The 17,128-nt window shown below is 38.4% G+C and overlaps 1 protein-coding gene across 1 annotated transcript in view; it reads left to right on the top strand.

Annotated features, from left to right (window-relative positions):
* The window catches only part of GOLPH3 (golgi phosphoprotein 3), a 63,109-nt gene extending 46,279 nt beyond the window's left edge, over positions 1–16,830 (top strand). The window contains exon 4 of the mRNA XM_061189158.1: positions 14,938–16,830. Coding sequence (XP_061045141.1) covers positions 14,938–15,362 — 425 coding nt within the window. The 3' untranslated portion in view covers positions 15,363–16,830. The remainder of the gene's footprint in view (positions 1–14,937) is intronic.
* Positions 16,831–17,128: the final 298 nt, after the last annotated feature.

Here is a 17,128-nt window from a genome sequence, read left to right as displayed (position 1 = left end):
CATTAATATACAATATTTGTTTTTCTCTTTCTGACTTACTTCACTCTGTATGACAGTCTCTAGATCCATCCACGTCTCAACAAATGACTCAATTTCATTCCTTTTTATGGCTGAGTAATATTCCATTGTATATATGTACCACAACTTCTTTATCCATTCGTCTGTTGATGGGCATTTAGGTTGCTTCCATGACCTGGCTATTGTAAATAGTGCTGCAATGAACATTCGGGTGCATGTGTCTTTTTGAATTACGGTTTTCTCTGGGTATATGCCCAGTAGTGGGATTGCTGGGTCATATGGTAATTCTATTTTTAGTTTTTTAAGGAACCTCCATATTGTTCTCCATAGTGGCTGTATCAATTTACATTCCCACCAACAGTGCAAGAGGGTTCCCTTTTCTCCACACCCTCTCCAGCATTTGTTGTTTGTAGATTTTCTGATGATGCCCATTCTAACTGGTGTGAGGTGATACCTCATTGTAGTTTTGATTTGCATTTCTCTAATAATTAGTGATGTTGAGCATCTTTTCATGTGCTTCGTGGCCGTCTGTATGTCTTCTTTGGAGAAATGTCTATTTAGGTCTTCTGCCCATTTTTGGATTGGGGTGTTTGTTTCTTTAATATTGAGCTGAATGAGCTGTTTATATATTTTGGAGATTAATCCTTTGTCCGTTGATTCGTTTGCGAATATTTTCTCCCATTCTGAGGGTTGTCTTTTCGTCTTGTTTATGGTTTCCTTTGCTGTGCAAAAGCTTTGAAGTTTCATTAGGTCCCATTTGTTTATTTTTGTTTTGATTTCCATTACTCTAGGAGGTGGATCAAAAAAGATCTTGCTGTGATTTATGTCAAAGAGTGTTCTTCCTATGTTTTCCTCTAAGAGTTTTATAGTGTCCAGTCTTATATTTAGGTCTCTAATCCATTTTGAGTTTATTTTTGTGTATGGTGTTAGGGAGTATTCTAATTTCATTCTTTTACATGTAGCTGTCCAGTTTTCCCAGCACCACTTATTGAAGAGACTGTCTTTTCTCCACTGTATATCTTTGCCTCCTTTGTCATAGATTAGTTGACCATAGGTGCGTGGGTTTATCTCTGGGCTTTCTATCTTGTTCCATTGATCTATGTTTCTGTTTTTGTGCCAGTACCATATTGTCTTGATTACTGTAGCTTTGTAGTATAGTCTGAAGTCAGGGAGTCAGATTCCTCCAGCTCCGTTTTTTTCCCTCAAGACTGCTTTGGCTATTCGGGGTCTTTTGTGTCTCCATACAAATTTTAAGATGATTTGTTCTAGCTCCGTAAAAAATGCCATTGGTAATTTGATAGGGATTGCATTGAATCTGTAGATTGCTTTGGGTAGTATAGTCATTTTCACAATGTTGATTCTTCCAATCCAAGAACATGGTATATCTCTCCATCTGTTGGTATCATCTTTAATTTCTTTCATCAGTGTCTTATAGTTTTCTGCATACAGGTCTTTTGTCTCCCTAGGTAGGTTTATTCCTAGGTATTTTATTCTTTTTGTTGCAATGGTAAATGGGAGTGTTTCCATAATTTCTCTTTCAGATTTTTCATCATTAGTGTATAGGAATGCAAGAGATTTCTGTGCATTAATTTTGTATCCTGCAACTTTACCATATTCATTAATTAGCTCTAGCAGTTTTCTGGTGGCAGTTTTAGGATTCTCTATGTATAGTATCATGTCATCTGCAAACAGTGACAGTTTTACTTCTTCTTTTCCAATTTGTATTCCTTTTATTTCTTTTTCTTCTCTGATTGCCGTGGCTAGGACTTCCAGAACTATGTTGAATAATAGTGGTGACAGTGGACATCCTTGTCTCGTTCCTGATCTTAGAGGAAATGCTTTCAGTTTTTCACCGTTAAGAATGATGTTTGCTGTGGGTTTGTCATATATGGCCTTTATTATGTTGAGGTAGGTTCCCTCTGTGCCCACTTTCTGGAGAGTTTTTATCATAAATGGGTGTTGAACTTTGTTGAAAGCTTTTTCTGCATCTATTGAGATGATCATATGGTTTTTATTCTTCAATTTGTTAATATGGTGTATCACATTGATTGATTTGCGTATATTGAAGAATCCTTGCATCCCTGGGATAAATCCCACGATCGTGGTGTGTGATCCTTTTAATGTGTTGTTGGATTCTGTTTGCTAGTATTTTGTTGAGGATTTTTGCATCTATATTCATCAGTGATATTGGTCTGTAATTTTCTTTTTTTGTACTGTCTTTGTCTGGTTTTGGTATCAGGGTGATGGTGGCCTCATAGAATGAGTTTGGGAGTGTTCCTTCCTCTGCAATTTTTTGGAAGAGTTTGAGAAGGATAGGTGTTAGCTCTTCTCTAAATGTTTGATAGAATTCACCTGTGAAGCCATCTGGTCCTGGACTTTTGTTTGTTGGAAGATTTTTAATCACAGTTTCAATTTCATTACTTGTGATTGGTCTGTTCATATTTTCTGCTTCTTCCTGGTTCAGTCTTGGAAGGTTATACCTTTCTAAGAATTTGTCCATTTCTTCCAGGTTGTCCATTTTATTGGCATAAAGTTGCTTGTAGTAGTCTCTTAGGATGCTTTGTATTTCTGCGGTGTCTGTTGTAACTTCTCCTTTTTCATTTCTGATTTTATTGATTTGAGTCCTCTCCCTCTTTTTCTTGATGAGTCTGGCTAATGACTTATCAATTTTGTTTATCTTCTCAAAGAACCAGCTTTTAGTTTTATTGATCTTTGCTATTGTTTTCTTTGTTTCTATTTCACTTATTTCCGCTCTGATCTTTATGATTTCTTTCCTTCTGCTAACTTTGGGTTTTGTTTGTTCTTCTTTCTCTAGTTTCTTTAGGTGTAAGTTTAGATTGTTTGCTTGAGATTTTTCTTGTTTCTTTAGGTAGGCTTGTATAGCTATAAACTTCCCTCTTAGAACTGCTTTTGCTGCATCCCATAGGTTTTGGGTTGTCGTGTTTTCATTGTCATTTGTCTCTAGGTATTTTTTGATTTCCTCTTTGATTTCTTCAGTGATCTCTTGGTTATTTAGTAACGTATTGTTTAGCCTCCATGTGTTTGTGTTTTTTACGCTTTTTCCCCTGTAATTCATTTCTAATCTCATAGCGTTGTGGTCAGAAAAGATGCTTGATATGATTTCAATTTTCTTAAATTTACTGAGGCTTGATTTGTGACCCAAGATGTGATCTATCCTGGAGAATGTTCCGTGCGCACTTGAGAAGAACGTGTAATCTGCTGTTTTTGGATGGAATGTCCTATAAATATCAATTAAATCTATCTGGTCTATTGTGTCATTTAAAGCTTCTGTTTCCTTATTTATTTTCTGTTTGGATGATCTGTCCATTGGTGTAAGTGAGGTGTTAAAGTCCCCCACTATTATTGTGTTACTGTCAATTTCCTCTTTCATAGCTGTTAGCAGTTGCCTTATGTAATGAGGTGCTCCTATGTTGGGTGCATATATATTTATAATTGTTATATCTTCTTCTTGGATTGATCCCTTGATCATTATGTAGTGTCCTTCCTTGTCTCTTGTAACATTCTTTATTTTAAAGTCTATTTTGTCTGATATGAGAATTGCTACTCCAGCTTTCTTTTGATTTCCATTTGCATGGAATATCTTTTTCCATCCCCTCACTTTCAGTCTGTATGTGTCCCTAGGTCTAAAGTGGGTCTCTTGTAGACAGCATATATATGGGTCTTGTTTTTGTATCCATTCAGCAAGCCTGTGTCTTTTGGCTGGAGCATTTAATCCATTCACGTTTAAGGTAATTATCGATATGTATGTTCCTATGACCATTTTCTTAATTGTTTTGGGTTTGTTTTTGTAGGTCCTTTTCTTCTCTTGTGTTTCCCACTTAGAGAAGTTCCTTTAACATTTGTTGTAGAGCTGGTTTGGTGGTGCTGAATTCTCTTAGCTTTTGCTTGTCTGTAAAGCTTTTGATTTCTCCATCAAATCTAAATGAGATCCTTGCCGGGTAGAGTAATCTTGGTTGTAGGTTCTTCCCTTTCATCACTTTAAGTATATCATGCCACTCCCTTCTGGCTTGTAGAGTTTCTGCTGAGAAATTAGCTGTTAACCTTATGGGAGTTCCCTTGTATGTTATTTGTTGTTTTTCCCTTGCTGCTTTCAATAATTTTTCTTTGTCTTTAATTTTTGCCACTTTGATTACTGTGTGTCTTGGCGTGCTTCTCCTTGGGTTTATCCTGTATGGGACTCTCTGCGCTTCCTGGACTTGGGTGGCTATTTCCTTTCCCATGTTAGGGAAGTTTTCGACTATAATCTCTTCAAATATTTTCTCTGGTCCTTTCTCTCTCTCTTCTCCTTCTGGGACCCCTATAATGCGAATGTTGTTGCGTTTAATGTTGTCCCAGAGGTCTCTTAGGCTGTCTTCATTTCTTTTCATTCTTTTTTCTTTAGTCTGTTCCGCAGCAGTGAATTCCACCATTCTGTCTTCCAGGTCACTTATCCGTTCTTCTGCCTCAGTTATTCTACTATTGATTCCTTCTAGTGTAGTTTTCATTTCAGTTATTGTATTGGTCATCTCTGTTTGTTTGTTCTTTAATTCTTCTAGGTCTTTGTTAATCATTTCTTGCATCTTCTCAATCTTTGCCTCCATTCTTATTCCAAGGTCCTGGATCATCTTCACTATCATTATTCTGAATTCTTTTTCTGGAAGGTTGCCTATCTCCACTTCATTTAGTTGTTTTTCTGGGGTTTTTTCTTGTTCCTTCATCTGGTATATAGCCCTCTGCCTTTTCATCTTGTCTATCTTTCTGTAAATGTGGTTTCTGTTCCACAGGCTGCAGGACTGTAGTTTTTCTTGCTTCTGCTGTCTGCCCTCTGGTGGTTGAGGCTATCTAAGAGGCTTGATGGGAGGCTCTGGAGGTGGGTAGAGCTGACTGTTGCTGTGGCGGTCAGAGCTCCGTAAAACTTTAATCCACCTGACTGTTGATGGGTGGGGCTGGGTTCCCTCCCTGTTGGTTGTTTTGCCTGAGGCAACCCAACACTGGAGCCTACCCGGGCTCTTTGGTGGGGCTAATGCCAGACTCTGGGAGGGCTCACGCCAAGGAGTACTTCCCAGAACCTCCGCTGCCAGTGTCCTTGTCCCCACGATGAAACAGAGCCAGCCCCCGCCTCTGCAGGAGACCCCCCAACACCTGCAGTTATGTCTGGTTCAGTCTCCCCCAGGTTCACTGCTCCTTCCCCTGGGTCCCGATGCACACACTATTTTGTGTGCGCCCTCCAAGAGTGGGGTCTCTGTTTCCCCCAGTCCTGTCGAAGTCCTGCAATCAATTCCCACTAGGCTTCAAAGTCTGATTCTCTATGAATTCCTCCTCCCGTTGCCGGACCCCCAGGTTGGGAAGCCTGACGTGGGGCTCAGAACTTTCACTCCAGTGGGTGGACTTCTGTGGTATAAGTGCTCGCCAGTCTGTGAGTCACCCACCCAGCAGTTATGGGATTTGATTTTACTCTGATTGCGCCCCTCCTACCGTCTCACTGTGGCTTCTCCTCTGTCCTTGGACGTGGGGTATCCTCCTTGTTGAAGTCCAGTGTCTTCCTGTCGATGATTGTCCAGCAGCCAGTTGTGATTCTGGTGCTCTCGCAAGAGGGAGTGAGAGCACGTCCTTCTACTCCGCCATCTTGGTTAATCCCCTCAGGGGTAACTTTATTCTTTGGATTTAGATTAATTTGGTTCTTTTAAAATAAAAGACAGAAGTATAAATCAACTAAAATAAAAAAATTTAAAAAACAAAAGCCCAAATAGAAAAAAATAAAATAAAAGGCAGAAATGTCAGGATGCCAAGACACTTTGACCACTCAGTTATTTATTTATTTATGTTTGTTTGTTTGTTTGTTTATATTTGGCTGCATTGGGTCTTTGTTGCTGCGCACGGGTTTTCTCTAGTTGAGGTGAGCAGGGGCTACTCTTCATTGTGGTGCACAGGCTTCTCATTGCGGTGGCTTCTCTTGATGCGCAGCACGGGCTCTAGGCACGTGGGCTTTAGTAGTTGTGGCGCACGGGCTTAGTTGCTCCGCGGCATGTGGGATCTTCCTGGACCAGGGCTCGAACCCGTGTCCCCTGCATTGGCAGGTGGATACTTAACCACTGTACCACCAGGGAAGTCCCACCACTCAGTTATTTTATTGTGCCTTTTTTGGAGTGTTCAAAATAGTATCAAACAACATTTACATATTACCCATACTGGTTCAGCTTTCTGCTTACGGGATTTTTTCATTTTTAAAAAATATCTGAGGAAAGCTGAATAACATTTTTGTTGGAGTGGGCACACAAGATTTGCCCTTTTCCAGGGAACTGCATCAAAAGATGATGATGTCTGAGTCCTTTTTTGTTACTTCCTCCGAGGCAGAAATGATTGCCCATAAGAAGGTCCAGTCATAAATGGAACACATTGTTTGAAGGTTGGTCTGTGTTCAGGCTCTTCTCTTTCTTAGTAGCAACATTAAACTAAGGTAGCGTGTTTTGGATTTGAGGAATTTGTCACAGGAACTTTGTAATAAGCATTACTTGTTCTATTGGGTGCAGTATGTAAGATTTAATTGTGGATAAGGTGTGGATAAACCTTATTAGCATGACTTCAGTACAATAGACAGTAAGTTATAAACTGCTAATACCATTTATTTCCAATGAGAGGAAAAAAATCATTGTATAGCAGCATCAGAGGGATTTCTGGTTTTTTTAGGTCTATAAAGAGAAATTGACCTATAAGTTTCTTAGAATAATCTTAAACACCCCCCCCCCCCGCCCCAACAATTATTTGAGAATAGATAGCCAAGATGTTTTCTGAGACATAGAATAACTTCCTAATTGACTAGTGAGTTGCCAGGGAATAGTACTTCTTTGATAACTGACATATTATTATTATGGGTATAGTTAATTAATTAACCTTGGATTTGAACTATAGTTTTTTATGGGCTTTTACGTGAATTTGGCTATTGATTATTTTGTGTTCATTAGTTTGACTTTCCAAAAGTAATTTAAGAATATCGGAAAACACAACCTAGCTAATTCTAGCCTGGTGCCTTAGGCTGCCTACCATGTGCCAATGATATTAGAAAACACAAAACAAAACCCAAACTGTCTGGTGAAAGTTACGGCAGGCATTTATTGGGGAGACAGTGGGTTGGTACAACAATTGAAAAATGAAAGTTATAACTAACCTTTGAAAGATGTGTGCCCTTAACATCAAACTCAAGTAATTTCTTATTCCTCTGGGCTCTTGGTTCATATTGTTTTTATGGCCCTATTTACATCTTATTCTAGCCAGTTGAGTACAGTTAGTTGTTATATTATGAATGTTCCCTTCATTTGATTTAAAATTTCTAGAGTTAGAAATATGTGTTACTAGGACTTCCCTGGTGGCGCAGTGGTTAGGAATCTGCCTGCCAATGCAGGGGACACGGGTTCAAGCCCTGGTTCGGGAAGATCCCACATGCCACGGAGCAACTAAGCCCGTGCACCACAACTACTGAGCCTGTGCTCTAGAGCCCACGAGCCACAACTACTGAGCCTGCGTGCCACAACTACCGAAGCCTGCGCGCCTAGAGCCCGCGCTCCGCAACAATGGAAGCCACCGCAATGAGAAGCCTGTGCACCGCAGTGAAGAGTAGACCCCGCTTGTCGCAACTAGAGAAAGCCTGTGCGCAGCACCGAAGACCCAATGCAGCCAAAAATAAATAAATAAAATAAATAAATTAAAAAAAAAAATATGTGTTACTAATGTCTGCATTCTCAGTACCTAGTATGATTTTTTTTAGACCATTATAAATAGGATAAACTCTTTCTGCCAAAGTGCTGATTCTGCACATGGATAAATAATAATAGCTAACATTTTTTGCAAGCTTACCATGTACCAGGCTGTATTCTAAGAACTTGATATGTCTTTAACTTAACTTAATCCTCATAATAACCCTTGTGAGCTGGAAAGAGTTGTTTTCATTGCTTTACAGATGAAAAGACAGAGGAATAGAGAGGTAAGAAGCCTTGCCCAGGGTTGCACTGCTAGGAAATGACCAAATTGGAATTCAAATCCAAACAGTCTGGCTCCAGAGCTTGCTCTCATAACCTATTATGCTATAGTGCTTCATCAAGTAACTGTTAATGATTTCTCTTTTTTTGTTGTTTTTTGTTTTTGTTAATGATTTCTTAACATTAAACACCAGAAATTGAAAGTAAGTAGAATTTCATTTATTATTGAGTTATATTTTTCTTTTATACTATTAAGTTTTAAAATCTAATAGGGCCCCAAATATATTTCAGCTCTTTTACTTTTTGAAGTTATCAAGGAAATTGAATGCAATGATTGTTTTTCTTTTTGTGGAAGCTGATTTGCCAGAGTTTTTTATTTGAAAAGGTTATCTTTTCTTGTTTTCTTTATTTTTAATTTTTGCTTTTAATCTTTTTTTTTTTTTTTTTTGGCTGTGCCTCGTGGCATGTGGGATCTTAGTTCCCTGACCAGGGATTGAAGCCGTGCCCCCTGCAGTGGAAGCATGGAGTCTTAACCACTGGACTGTCAGGGAAGTCGCGGTTATGTTTTCTTTAAATGTAGAAGATGACTTTAATAATGATTCATGGTACCATTTCTTCATTATTTAATTGACAGTTTTTTTTCAAGTCCCTAGTTTTACAGCGTGAATAACAAAATGTAAAATGGCAGTTCCAGATCATTTAGCCTTTAAAAATGAAAAGCTCTCGTTTTCTCTTCATTGTGCTCGTGTTTTCCTTTAAATTATTTAGATATTTATAATAGCTATTTTAAACTCCTTGTCTGCTAATGCCATTGTCTCTGTCATTTCTGGGTCATGTCAGATTTGGTTGACTTTTTTTTTTGGTTGTGTGGCATGCGGGATCCAAGTTCCCTACCCAGGGATCGAACCTGCGCCCCCTGCAATGGAAGTGCAGGGTCTTAACCACTGGGAAGACACCAGGGAAGTCCCTGTTTGACTGTTTCTGTTGATTTTTTTTCCCCCTTAGTTTTGGGTCACATTCTCCTGCTTCTTCACAAGTCTAGTAATTTTTATTGGATGCTGGACATTGTGAATGCTATGTTGTTGTGTGCTGAATTTTGTTTGTCTTTAAAGACTGTTGAAATTTGTTTTGCTAGGCAGTTAAGTTACTTGTGGATCAGTTTGTTTGTAAGCTTTGTTAGGCCAAGTCTGGAGTAGCCTTTACTCAAGGGCTAGTTTAGCCCTATTACTAAGATGTGATCCTTCTGGAATCCTTTCTGAATGTCCTGGGTGTTCAGTGAGACCTTTCCACTCAGGCTAATTGACATTCATATTTTCCTAGTCCTCTGTGAACTCTTGGAATTGTTCACATTACAACTTTCTTGAATTGTTTTTTTTTTTTTTACCTTGTTTTGTGGCGTTTCTCACCATAACACATGTGGCTTTGTTTTTAGCCAGACTCAAGCGAACACCACGCAGATTTCTAGAGCTCTTATTCTGCATAGTCCCCTCTTCTCCAGTACTCTGCCTTGCATATTCCAGCTGCCTTAGCCTCCCCCAGCTCTGATCTCTGCCTTTTTACACAGTGTGAGTTCTGTGCTCTACTTGAGGTCTTCTGTTCTGCTCTGCTGCCTGGCATGTGCCTTTGGGTAGCAAACTTGGGCAGTAGTAGGGCTCAGTGAGGTTTGTCTCAAAAGGTCACAGCTCTGGGCTGCCTTTTGACTAGCATCTGAACAGTTGTTTCATATGTTTTATGCAGATATCTAATTGCAACAATGGAAATGTTTTATTTCTGTGATGTCCGCTCAGTAACCTCTAGCCCCACTTGGCTGTTGAGCACTTGAAACGTGGCTAGGGCAACTGAGGAACTGAGTTGTTTTCCCTCCTTATTTATTTATTTGGCTGTGCTGCAGGGCTTGTAGGATCTTAGCTCCCTGACCAGGGATCGAACCTGGGCCCCCTGCAGTGGAAGCATAGAGTCCTAACCACTGGACTGCCGGGGAATTCCCTGAGTTTTTTTATTAATTTAAATTTAATAGCCCTATATAGTTAATGGCTGCTGTAGTAGACAGTACAATTTTGTTTTTCTCAATATTATAAAATTTCAGCTTTTGCATATAATAAAAGTGCCAGTGGTTGATCTCTAACATGTCCCAATTTAGAAAGTTACTATAGTATTTTTTTCAAATTACCCAAATAGTTACATGTTCATTGGAGATTATTTGGAAAATACAAAAAGTACAAAAAAGAAAATTTGTCACATATAATCCCCCAAATAATCAAGATTAATATTTTGATGTATTTCCTTCTAGTCTTCTATAAAGAAAAAAACTGTTTTAGTGAAAAATATTTGGTTTTATTTATTTATTTTTTAAAGATTTTTTTGATGTGGACCATTTTTAAAGTCTTTATTGAATTTGTTACAGTACTGCTTCTGAGGGTTTTTTTGTGTGTGTTTTTTTTGTTGTTGTTGTTGTTTTTTGGCTCCAAGGCATGTGGGATCTTAGCTCCCCGACCAGGGATCCAACCCGCACCTCCTGCATTGGAAGGTGAAGTCTTAAACCACTGGACCGCCAGGGAAGTCCCTTGGTTTTATTTTTTTTATTTTTTTTAATTTTTTTTTATTTTTTTTAAACATCTTTATTGAAGTATAATTGCTTTACAATGGTGTGTTAGCTTCTGCTTTATAACAAAGTGAATCAGTTATACATATACATATGTTCCCATATCTCTTCCCTCTTGCATCTCCCTCCCTCCCACCCTCCCTATCCCACCCCCCCATCCCACCCCTCTAGGTGGTCACAAAGCACCGAGCTGATCTCCCTGTGCTATGCGGCTGCTTCCCACTAGCTATCTATTTCACATTTGGTAGTGTATATATGTCCATGACACTCTCTCACCCTGTCACATCTCACCCCTCCCCCTCCCCATATCCTCAAGTCCATTCTCTAGTAGGTCTGTGTCTTTATTCCCGTCTTGCCACTAGGTTCTTCATGACCTTTTTCTTTTTTTCCTTAGATTCCATATATATGTGTTAGCATACTGTATTTCTTTTTCTCTTTCTGACTTACTTCACTCTGTATGACAGACTCTAACTCCATCCACCTCATTACAAACACCTCCATTTCATTTCTTTTTATGGCTGAGTAATATTCCATTGTATATATGTGCCACATCTTCTTTATCCATTCATCCGATGATGGACACCTAGGTTGCTTCCATGTCCTGGCTATTGTAAACAGAGCTGCAATGAATATTTTGGTACATGACTCTTTCTGAATTATGGTTTTCTCAGGGTATATGCCCAGTAGTTGGATTGCTGGGTCGTATGGTAGTTCTATTTTTAGTTTTTTAAGGAACCTCCATACTGTTCTCCATAGTGGCTGTATCAATTTACATTCCCACCAACAGTGCAAGAGTGTTCCCTTTTCTCCACACCCTCTCCAGCATTTATTGTTTCTAGATTTTTTGATGATGGCCATTCTGACCGGTGTGAGATGATACCTCATTGTAGTTTTGATTTGCATTTCTCTAATGATTAATGATGTTGAGCATTCTTTCATGTGTCTGTTGGCAATCTGTATATCTTCTTGGGAGAAATGTCTATTTAGGTCTTCTGACCATTTTTGGATTGGGTTGTTTGTTTTTTTGTTATTGAGCTGCATGAGCTGCTTGTAAATCTTGGATATTAATCCTTTGTCAGTTGCTTCATTTGCAAATATTTTCTCCCATTCTGAGGGTTGTCTTTTGGTCTTGTTTATGGTTTCCTTTGCTGTGCAAAAGCTTTTAAGTTTCATTAGGTCCCATTTGTTTATTTGTGTTTTTATTTCCATTTATCTAGGACCTGGGTCAAAAAGGATCTTGCTGTGATTTATGTCATAGAGTGTTCTGCCTATGTTTTCCTCTAAGAGTTTGATAGTGTCTGGCCTTACACTTAGGTCTTTAATCCATTTTGAGTTTATTTTTGTGTATGGTGTCAGGGAGTGTTCTAATTTCATACTTTTACATGTACCTGTCCAATTTTCCCAGCACCACTTATTGAAGAGGCTGTCTTTTCTCCACTGTATATGCTTGCCTCCTTTATCAAAGATAAGGTGACCATATGTGCGTGGGCTTAGCTCTGGGCTTTCTATCCTGTTCCATTGATCTATATTTCTGTTTTTGTGCCAGTACCAAACTGTCTTGATTACTGTAGCTTTGTAATATAGTCTGAAGTCAGGGAGCCTGATTCCTCCAGCTCCATTTTTCGTTCTCAAGATTGCTTTGGCTATTCGGGGTCTTTTGTGTTTCCATACAAATTGTGAAATTTTTTGTTCTAGTTCTGTGAAAAATGCCAGTGGTAGTTTGATAGGGATTGCATTGAATCTGTAGATTGCTTTGGGTAGCAGAGTCATTTTCACAATGTTGATTCTTCCAATCCAAGAACATGGTATATCTCTCCATCTATTTGTATCATCTTTAATTTCTTTCATCAGTGTCCTATAATTTTCTGCATACAGGTCTTTTGTCTCCTTAGGTAGGTTTATTCCTAGGTATTTTATTCTTTTTGTTGCAATGGTAAACGGGAGTGTTTTCTTAATTTCACTTTCAGATTTTTCATCATTAGTATACAGGAATGCAAGAGATTTCTGTGCATTAATTTTGTATCCTGCTACTTTACCAAATTCATTGATTAGCTCTAGTAGTTTTCTGGTAGCATCTTTTGGATTCTCTATGTATAGTATCATGTCATCTGCAAAGAGTGACAGCTTTACTTCTTCTTTTCCGATTTGGATTCCTTTTATTTCTTTTTCTTCTCTGATTGCTGTGGCTAACACTTCCAAAACTATGTTGAATAATAGTGGTGAGAGTGGGCAACCTTGTCTTGTTCCTGATCTTAGTGGAAATGGTTTCAGTTTTTCACCATTGAGGACAATGTTGGCTGTGGGTTTGTCATATACGGCCTTTATTATGTTGAGGAAAGTTCCCTCTATGCCTACTTTCTGCAGGACTTTTATCATAAATGGGTGTTGAATTTTGTCGAAAGCTTTCTCTGCATCTATTGAGATGATCATATGGTTTTTCTCCTTCAATTTGTTAATATGATGTATCACGTTGATTGATTTGCGTATATTGAAGAATCCTTGCATTCCTGGAATAAACCCCACTTGATCATGGTGTATAATCCTTTTAATGTGCTGTTGGATTCTGTTTGCTAGTATTTTGTTGAGGATTTTTGCATCTATGTTCATCAGTGATATTGGCCTATAGTTTTCTTTCTTTGTGACATCTTTGTCTGGTTTTGGTATCAGGGTGATGGTGGCCTCGTAGAATGAGTTTGGGAGTGTTCCTCCCTCTGCAATATTTTGGAAGAGTTTGAGAAGGATAGGTGTTAGCTCTTCTCTAAATGTTTGATAGAATTCGCCTGTGAAGCCATCTGGTCCTGGGCTTTTGTGTGTTGGAAGATTTTTAATCACAGTTTCAATTTCAGTGCTTGTGATTGGTCTGTTCATATTTTCTATTTCTTCCTGGTTCAGTCTTGGCAGGTTGTGCATTTCTAAGAATCTGTCCATTTCTTCCAGGTTGTCCATTTTATTGTCATAGAGTTGCTTGTAGTAATCTCTCATGATCGTTTGTATTTCTGCAGTGTCAGTGGTTACTTCTCCTTTTTCATTTCTAATTCTATTAATTTGAGTCTTCTCCCTTTTTCTCTTGATGAGTCTGGCTAATGGTTTATCAATTTTGTTTATCTTCTCAAAGAACCAGCTTTTAGTTTCATTGATTTTTGCTATTGTTTCCTTCATTTCTTTTTCATTTATTTCTGATCTGATCTTTATGATTTCTTTCCTTCTGCTAGCTTTGGGGTTTTTTTGTTCTTCTTTCTCTAATTGCTTTAGGTGCAAGGTTAGGTTGTTTATTCGAGATGTTTCCTGTTTCTTGATGTAGGCTTGTATTGCTATAAACTTCCCTCTTAGAACTACTTTTGCTGCATCCCATAGGTTTTGGATCGTCGTGTCTCCATTGTCATTTGTTTCTAGGTATTTTTTGATTTCCCCTTTGATTTCTTCAGTGATCACTTCGTTATTAAGTAGTGTATTATGTAGCCTCCATGTGTTTGTATTTTTTACAGATCTTTTCCTGTAATTGATATCTAGTCTCATAGCGTTGTGGTCGGAAAAGATACTTGATACGATTTTAATTTTTTTAAATTTACCAAGGCTTGATTTGTGACCCAAGATATGATCTATCCTGGAGAATGTTCCATGAGCACTTGAGAAAAATGTGTATTCTGTTGTTTTTGGGTGGAATGTCCTATAAATATCAATTAAGTCCATCTTGTTTAATGTATCATTTAAAGCTTGTGTTTCCTTATTTATTTTCATTTTGGATGATCCCTTGGTTTTATTTTAAGTATTTCTGTCTCAAAGGGAAATACGCATAGATGACAAGATTAAAATGATGAAAATGTTTTGTCCTTCTATAATTAGGTTTATATTATTTGTCAGCAAAGAATAGTATTGCCTGAACAGGCTTTCCCAGCTTTATAGGTCAGGTATATGTAGCAGTTTAGGAATAACTTATTAATCAGGGAACTTTTTAATTCTTTTCTCTTTTTGTTGCAGATGGGTGTTTAACAGAAAAGAAATCTCATATTTTGCTATTGGCTGCTTTTTGACAGTAGCTAGAGAGAAGCCAAACATAATTTAATATTGATATTTGGCTTATTTCCGCATTAGGGGAGCTGGTTTGGAGACTGCTTTCAGCTTGAGTAACTGTTGTGCCTGAAAATCATGTGCCAGGTGCCTAGAAACCAAAGGCCTGGCCATCAAGGGGTTCATGGTTTAGTTGGCAAGAAAACATAGTTGGATTTTCTTCTGTTTCTCTGGAGGAAAAAAAGTCAAATGTTACTGTTCATTTTAACAGTACAAAATTTAATAAGATTAGCAGATAATACCTATCATTTCTCACTTCGGGAATCTTTCTTTTAGGTGAGACGTGGAATCCGTTAAAATTGCATTATCAGTTAAGAAACGTGCGGGAACGATTAGCTAAAAACCTGGTAGAAAAGGGCGTATTGACAACCGAGAAACAGAACTTCCTTCTTTTTGACATGACGACACATCCCCTCACCAACAACAACATTAAGCAGCGCCTCATCAAGAAGGTGCAGGAGGCCGTTCTCGACAAATGGGTGAACGACCCTCACCGCATGGACAAGCGCCTGCTGGCCCTCATCTACCTGGCCCACGCCTCGGATGTCCTGGAGAACGCGTTCGCGCCCCTCCTGGACGAGCAGTACGATTTAGCCACCAAGCGGGTGCGGCAGCTCCTGGACTTAGACCCTGAGGTGGAGTGTCTGAAGGCCAGCACCAGCGAGGTGCTGTGGGCAGTCGTGGCCGCCTTCACCAAGTGACCCTGCGCGGAACTGAGCGTCCCCCTTTCTCTCGCGGGAGCCAGTCGTTTTTCTTCCAGGGACTTCTGGTTTTCTGCAGTTTGTACTTCCCACACTATAATTGGCTTTTGTTTTATGAAATGGTGGGTGGCTTTTTCTTTTGTGTATGTATGCAGGATTCTGCTGGTACGAGAGGCCTTCCTCTTTCTGTTGTGAAAAAAGTTTCACTGCCATACTGGCATTCCATTCCTCATTGCCATCCTCACTGTTGCCTGTTTGGGTTCTGGTGGGCTTTGACTGTCAGAGGACCTCCAGGCTCCTCACACGCACATCTTTTGGATTACCTCAGGTTGAGTTTCTCCCACATGTGCATGTACATCTCGCATTCTGCCTGCAATTCAGACAGAAGTCACAGAAAGGCCTTTAACTCACCAAAGGTAAATATCTGTATCTATTAGGACATTTTATACATAGACCTCAGTTGAGATGTATACTTAGCAAAATTATTTTTAAATTGAAATACACAGTAAATAATATAAAGTGCCCCTTGGATCTTGCTTCCCATGTAAATCTATTGTATTATTACACTTGTTATAATTTTAACTATTAAGTCATAAAGGTCCAGTTGTTTCACACAGCCAGTTTGGGATGAGCTGCATTCCAGTTATGCTGTATATAGTTTGAATTATATAGAAGTTGTTCCTTCTTCTGGCCACCACTGCCCATCTGAGTATTTTGCAGGGTTTAATTAGTTATACACCTGGTGCCCCTTACTTGCTACAGTCATTGTAATTTGATGGCAAAATAGACCTCTCATCATTGAAGGAGAGAGAAAACATGTGTGTCTAATTGGTCCCAAGATTTTTTGAGCTGTGCCATTCATGGTACTCTTTGCCTATGCATCTCCTTTCTGGAATTTTTTTCAGTCTTATTATTTTTATCATTTCTGTAGAGAAGAGGCTTGTGACCAGTACTAATCTTGAGTACAGTTTTATCTTTTTCTGTCCACAAGTAAATTAATGTCTGCTCTTAAATAAATATCTACTCACACTTTCTTGGGGGAAAAAAATCAGATGTCAGTACTAGCAGATGTTGCATGTAAATCGTTAGCAAGTAACGACTACAACTCAGATGATTAAGAGTTTTGTAACAGAAAGCTCTGCTATGTTTTAATTTTTATATACAATTATGATAATTAGCACATTGTAAGAATATAAACCTTTGCTTTTTAGAGTTTATTTTTACTATTTCTTTATCACTGTTTATCATATCTCCATTGGTTTCATAATGTAAATACTATATATTAAACAAATTAAATGTCAAATTTTTTATTACCATAGTTCATGTTACTAGTGGGGCTTTCAGGTGTTTAGAGACTTTTTTGGTTAACATTCAATGCAAAAGTACTAGATGGTGTATAACTCTAGAGTTGAATTTTAAGGGATTCCCTAATATGTATACTATCTTTTTATCTGAAGTAATAAATAAACTATGATCTTGAAAGTGCCTGAATCAGAGCAAGCATATCATTTGTATTTTTGTATTCTAATTATTGTGGTTTTAGTTTTCTTTCTGATGAAGTTTTACTTAGCCTTAGTTTAGTATGGCAATATTTCTACGCAGGGGTTGGCAAACTTTTTCTTATTGGGCCAGATAGAAAATATTTTAAGAAAATATTTTAGGCTTTGTGAGCCATATACGGTGTTGCAGCTACTCAACTCTGCTGAATGAAAGTTGCCATAGACAATACAAATAAATGGGTGAGGCTGTATTCCAGTAAAACTTCA

The sequence above is a fragment of the Eubalaena glacialis genome, chromosome 4, assembly GCF_028564815.1.
Source record: "Eubalaena glacialis isolate mEubGla1 chromosome 4, mEubGla1.1.hap2.+ XY, whole genome shotgun sequence".
In the NCBI taxonomy this organism is placed as follows: domain Eukaryota; kingdom Metazoa; phylum Chordata; class Mammalia; order Artiodactyla; family Balaenidae; genus Eubalaena; species Eubalaena glacialis.
Note: the sequence above shows the minus strand (reverse complement) of the source record. Positions and strands in the feature narration are given on the sequence as shown.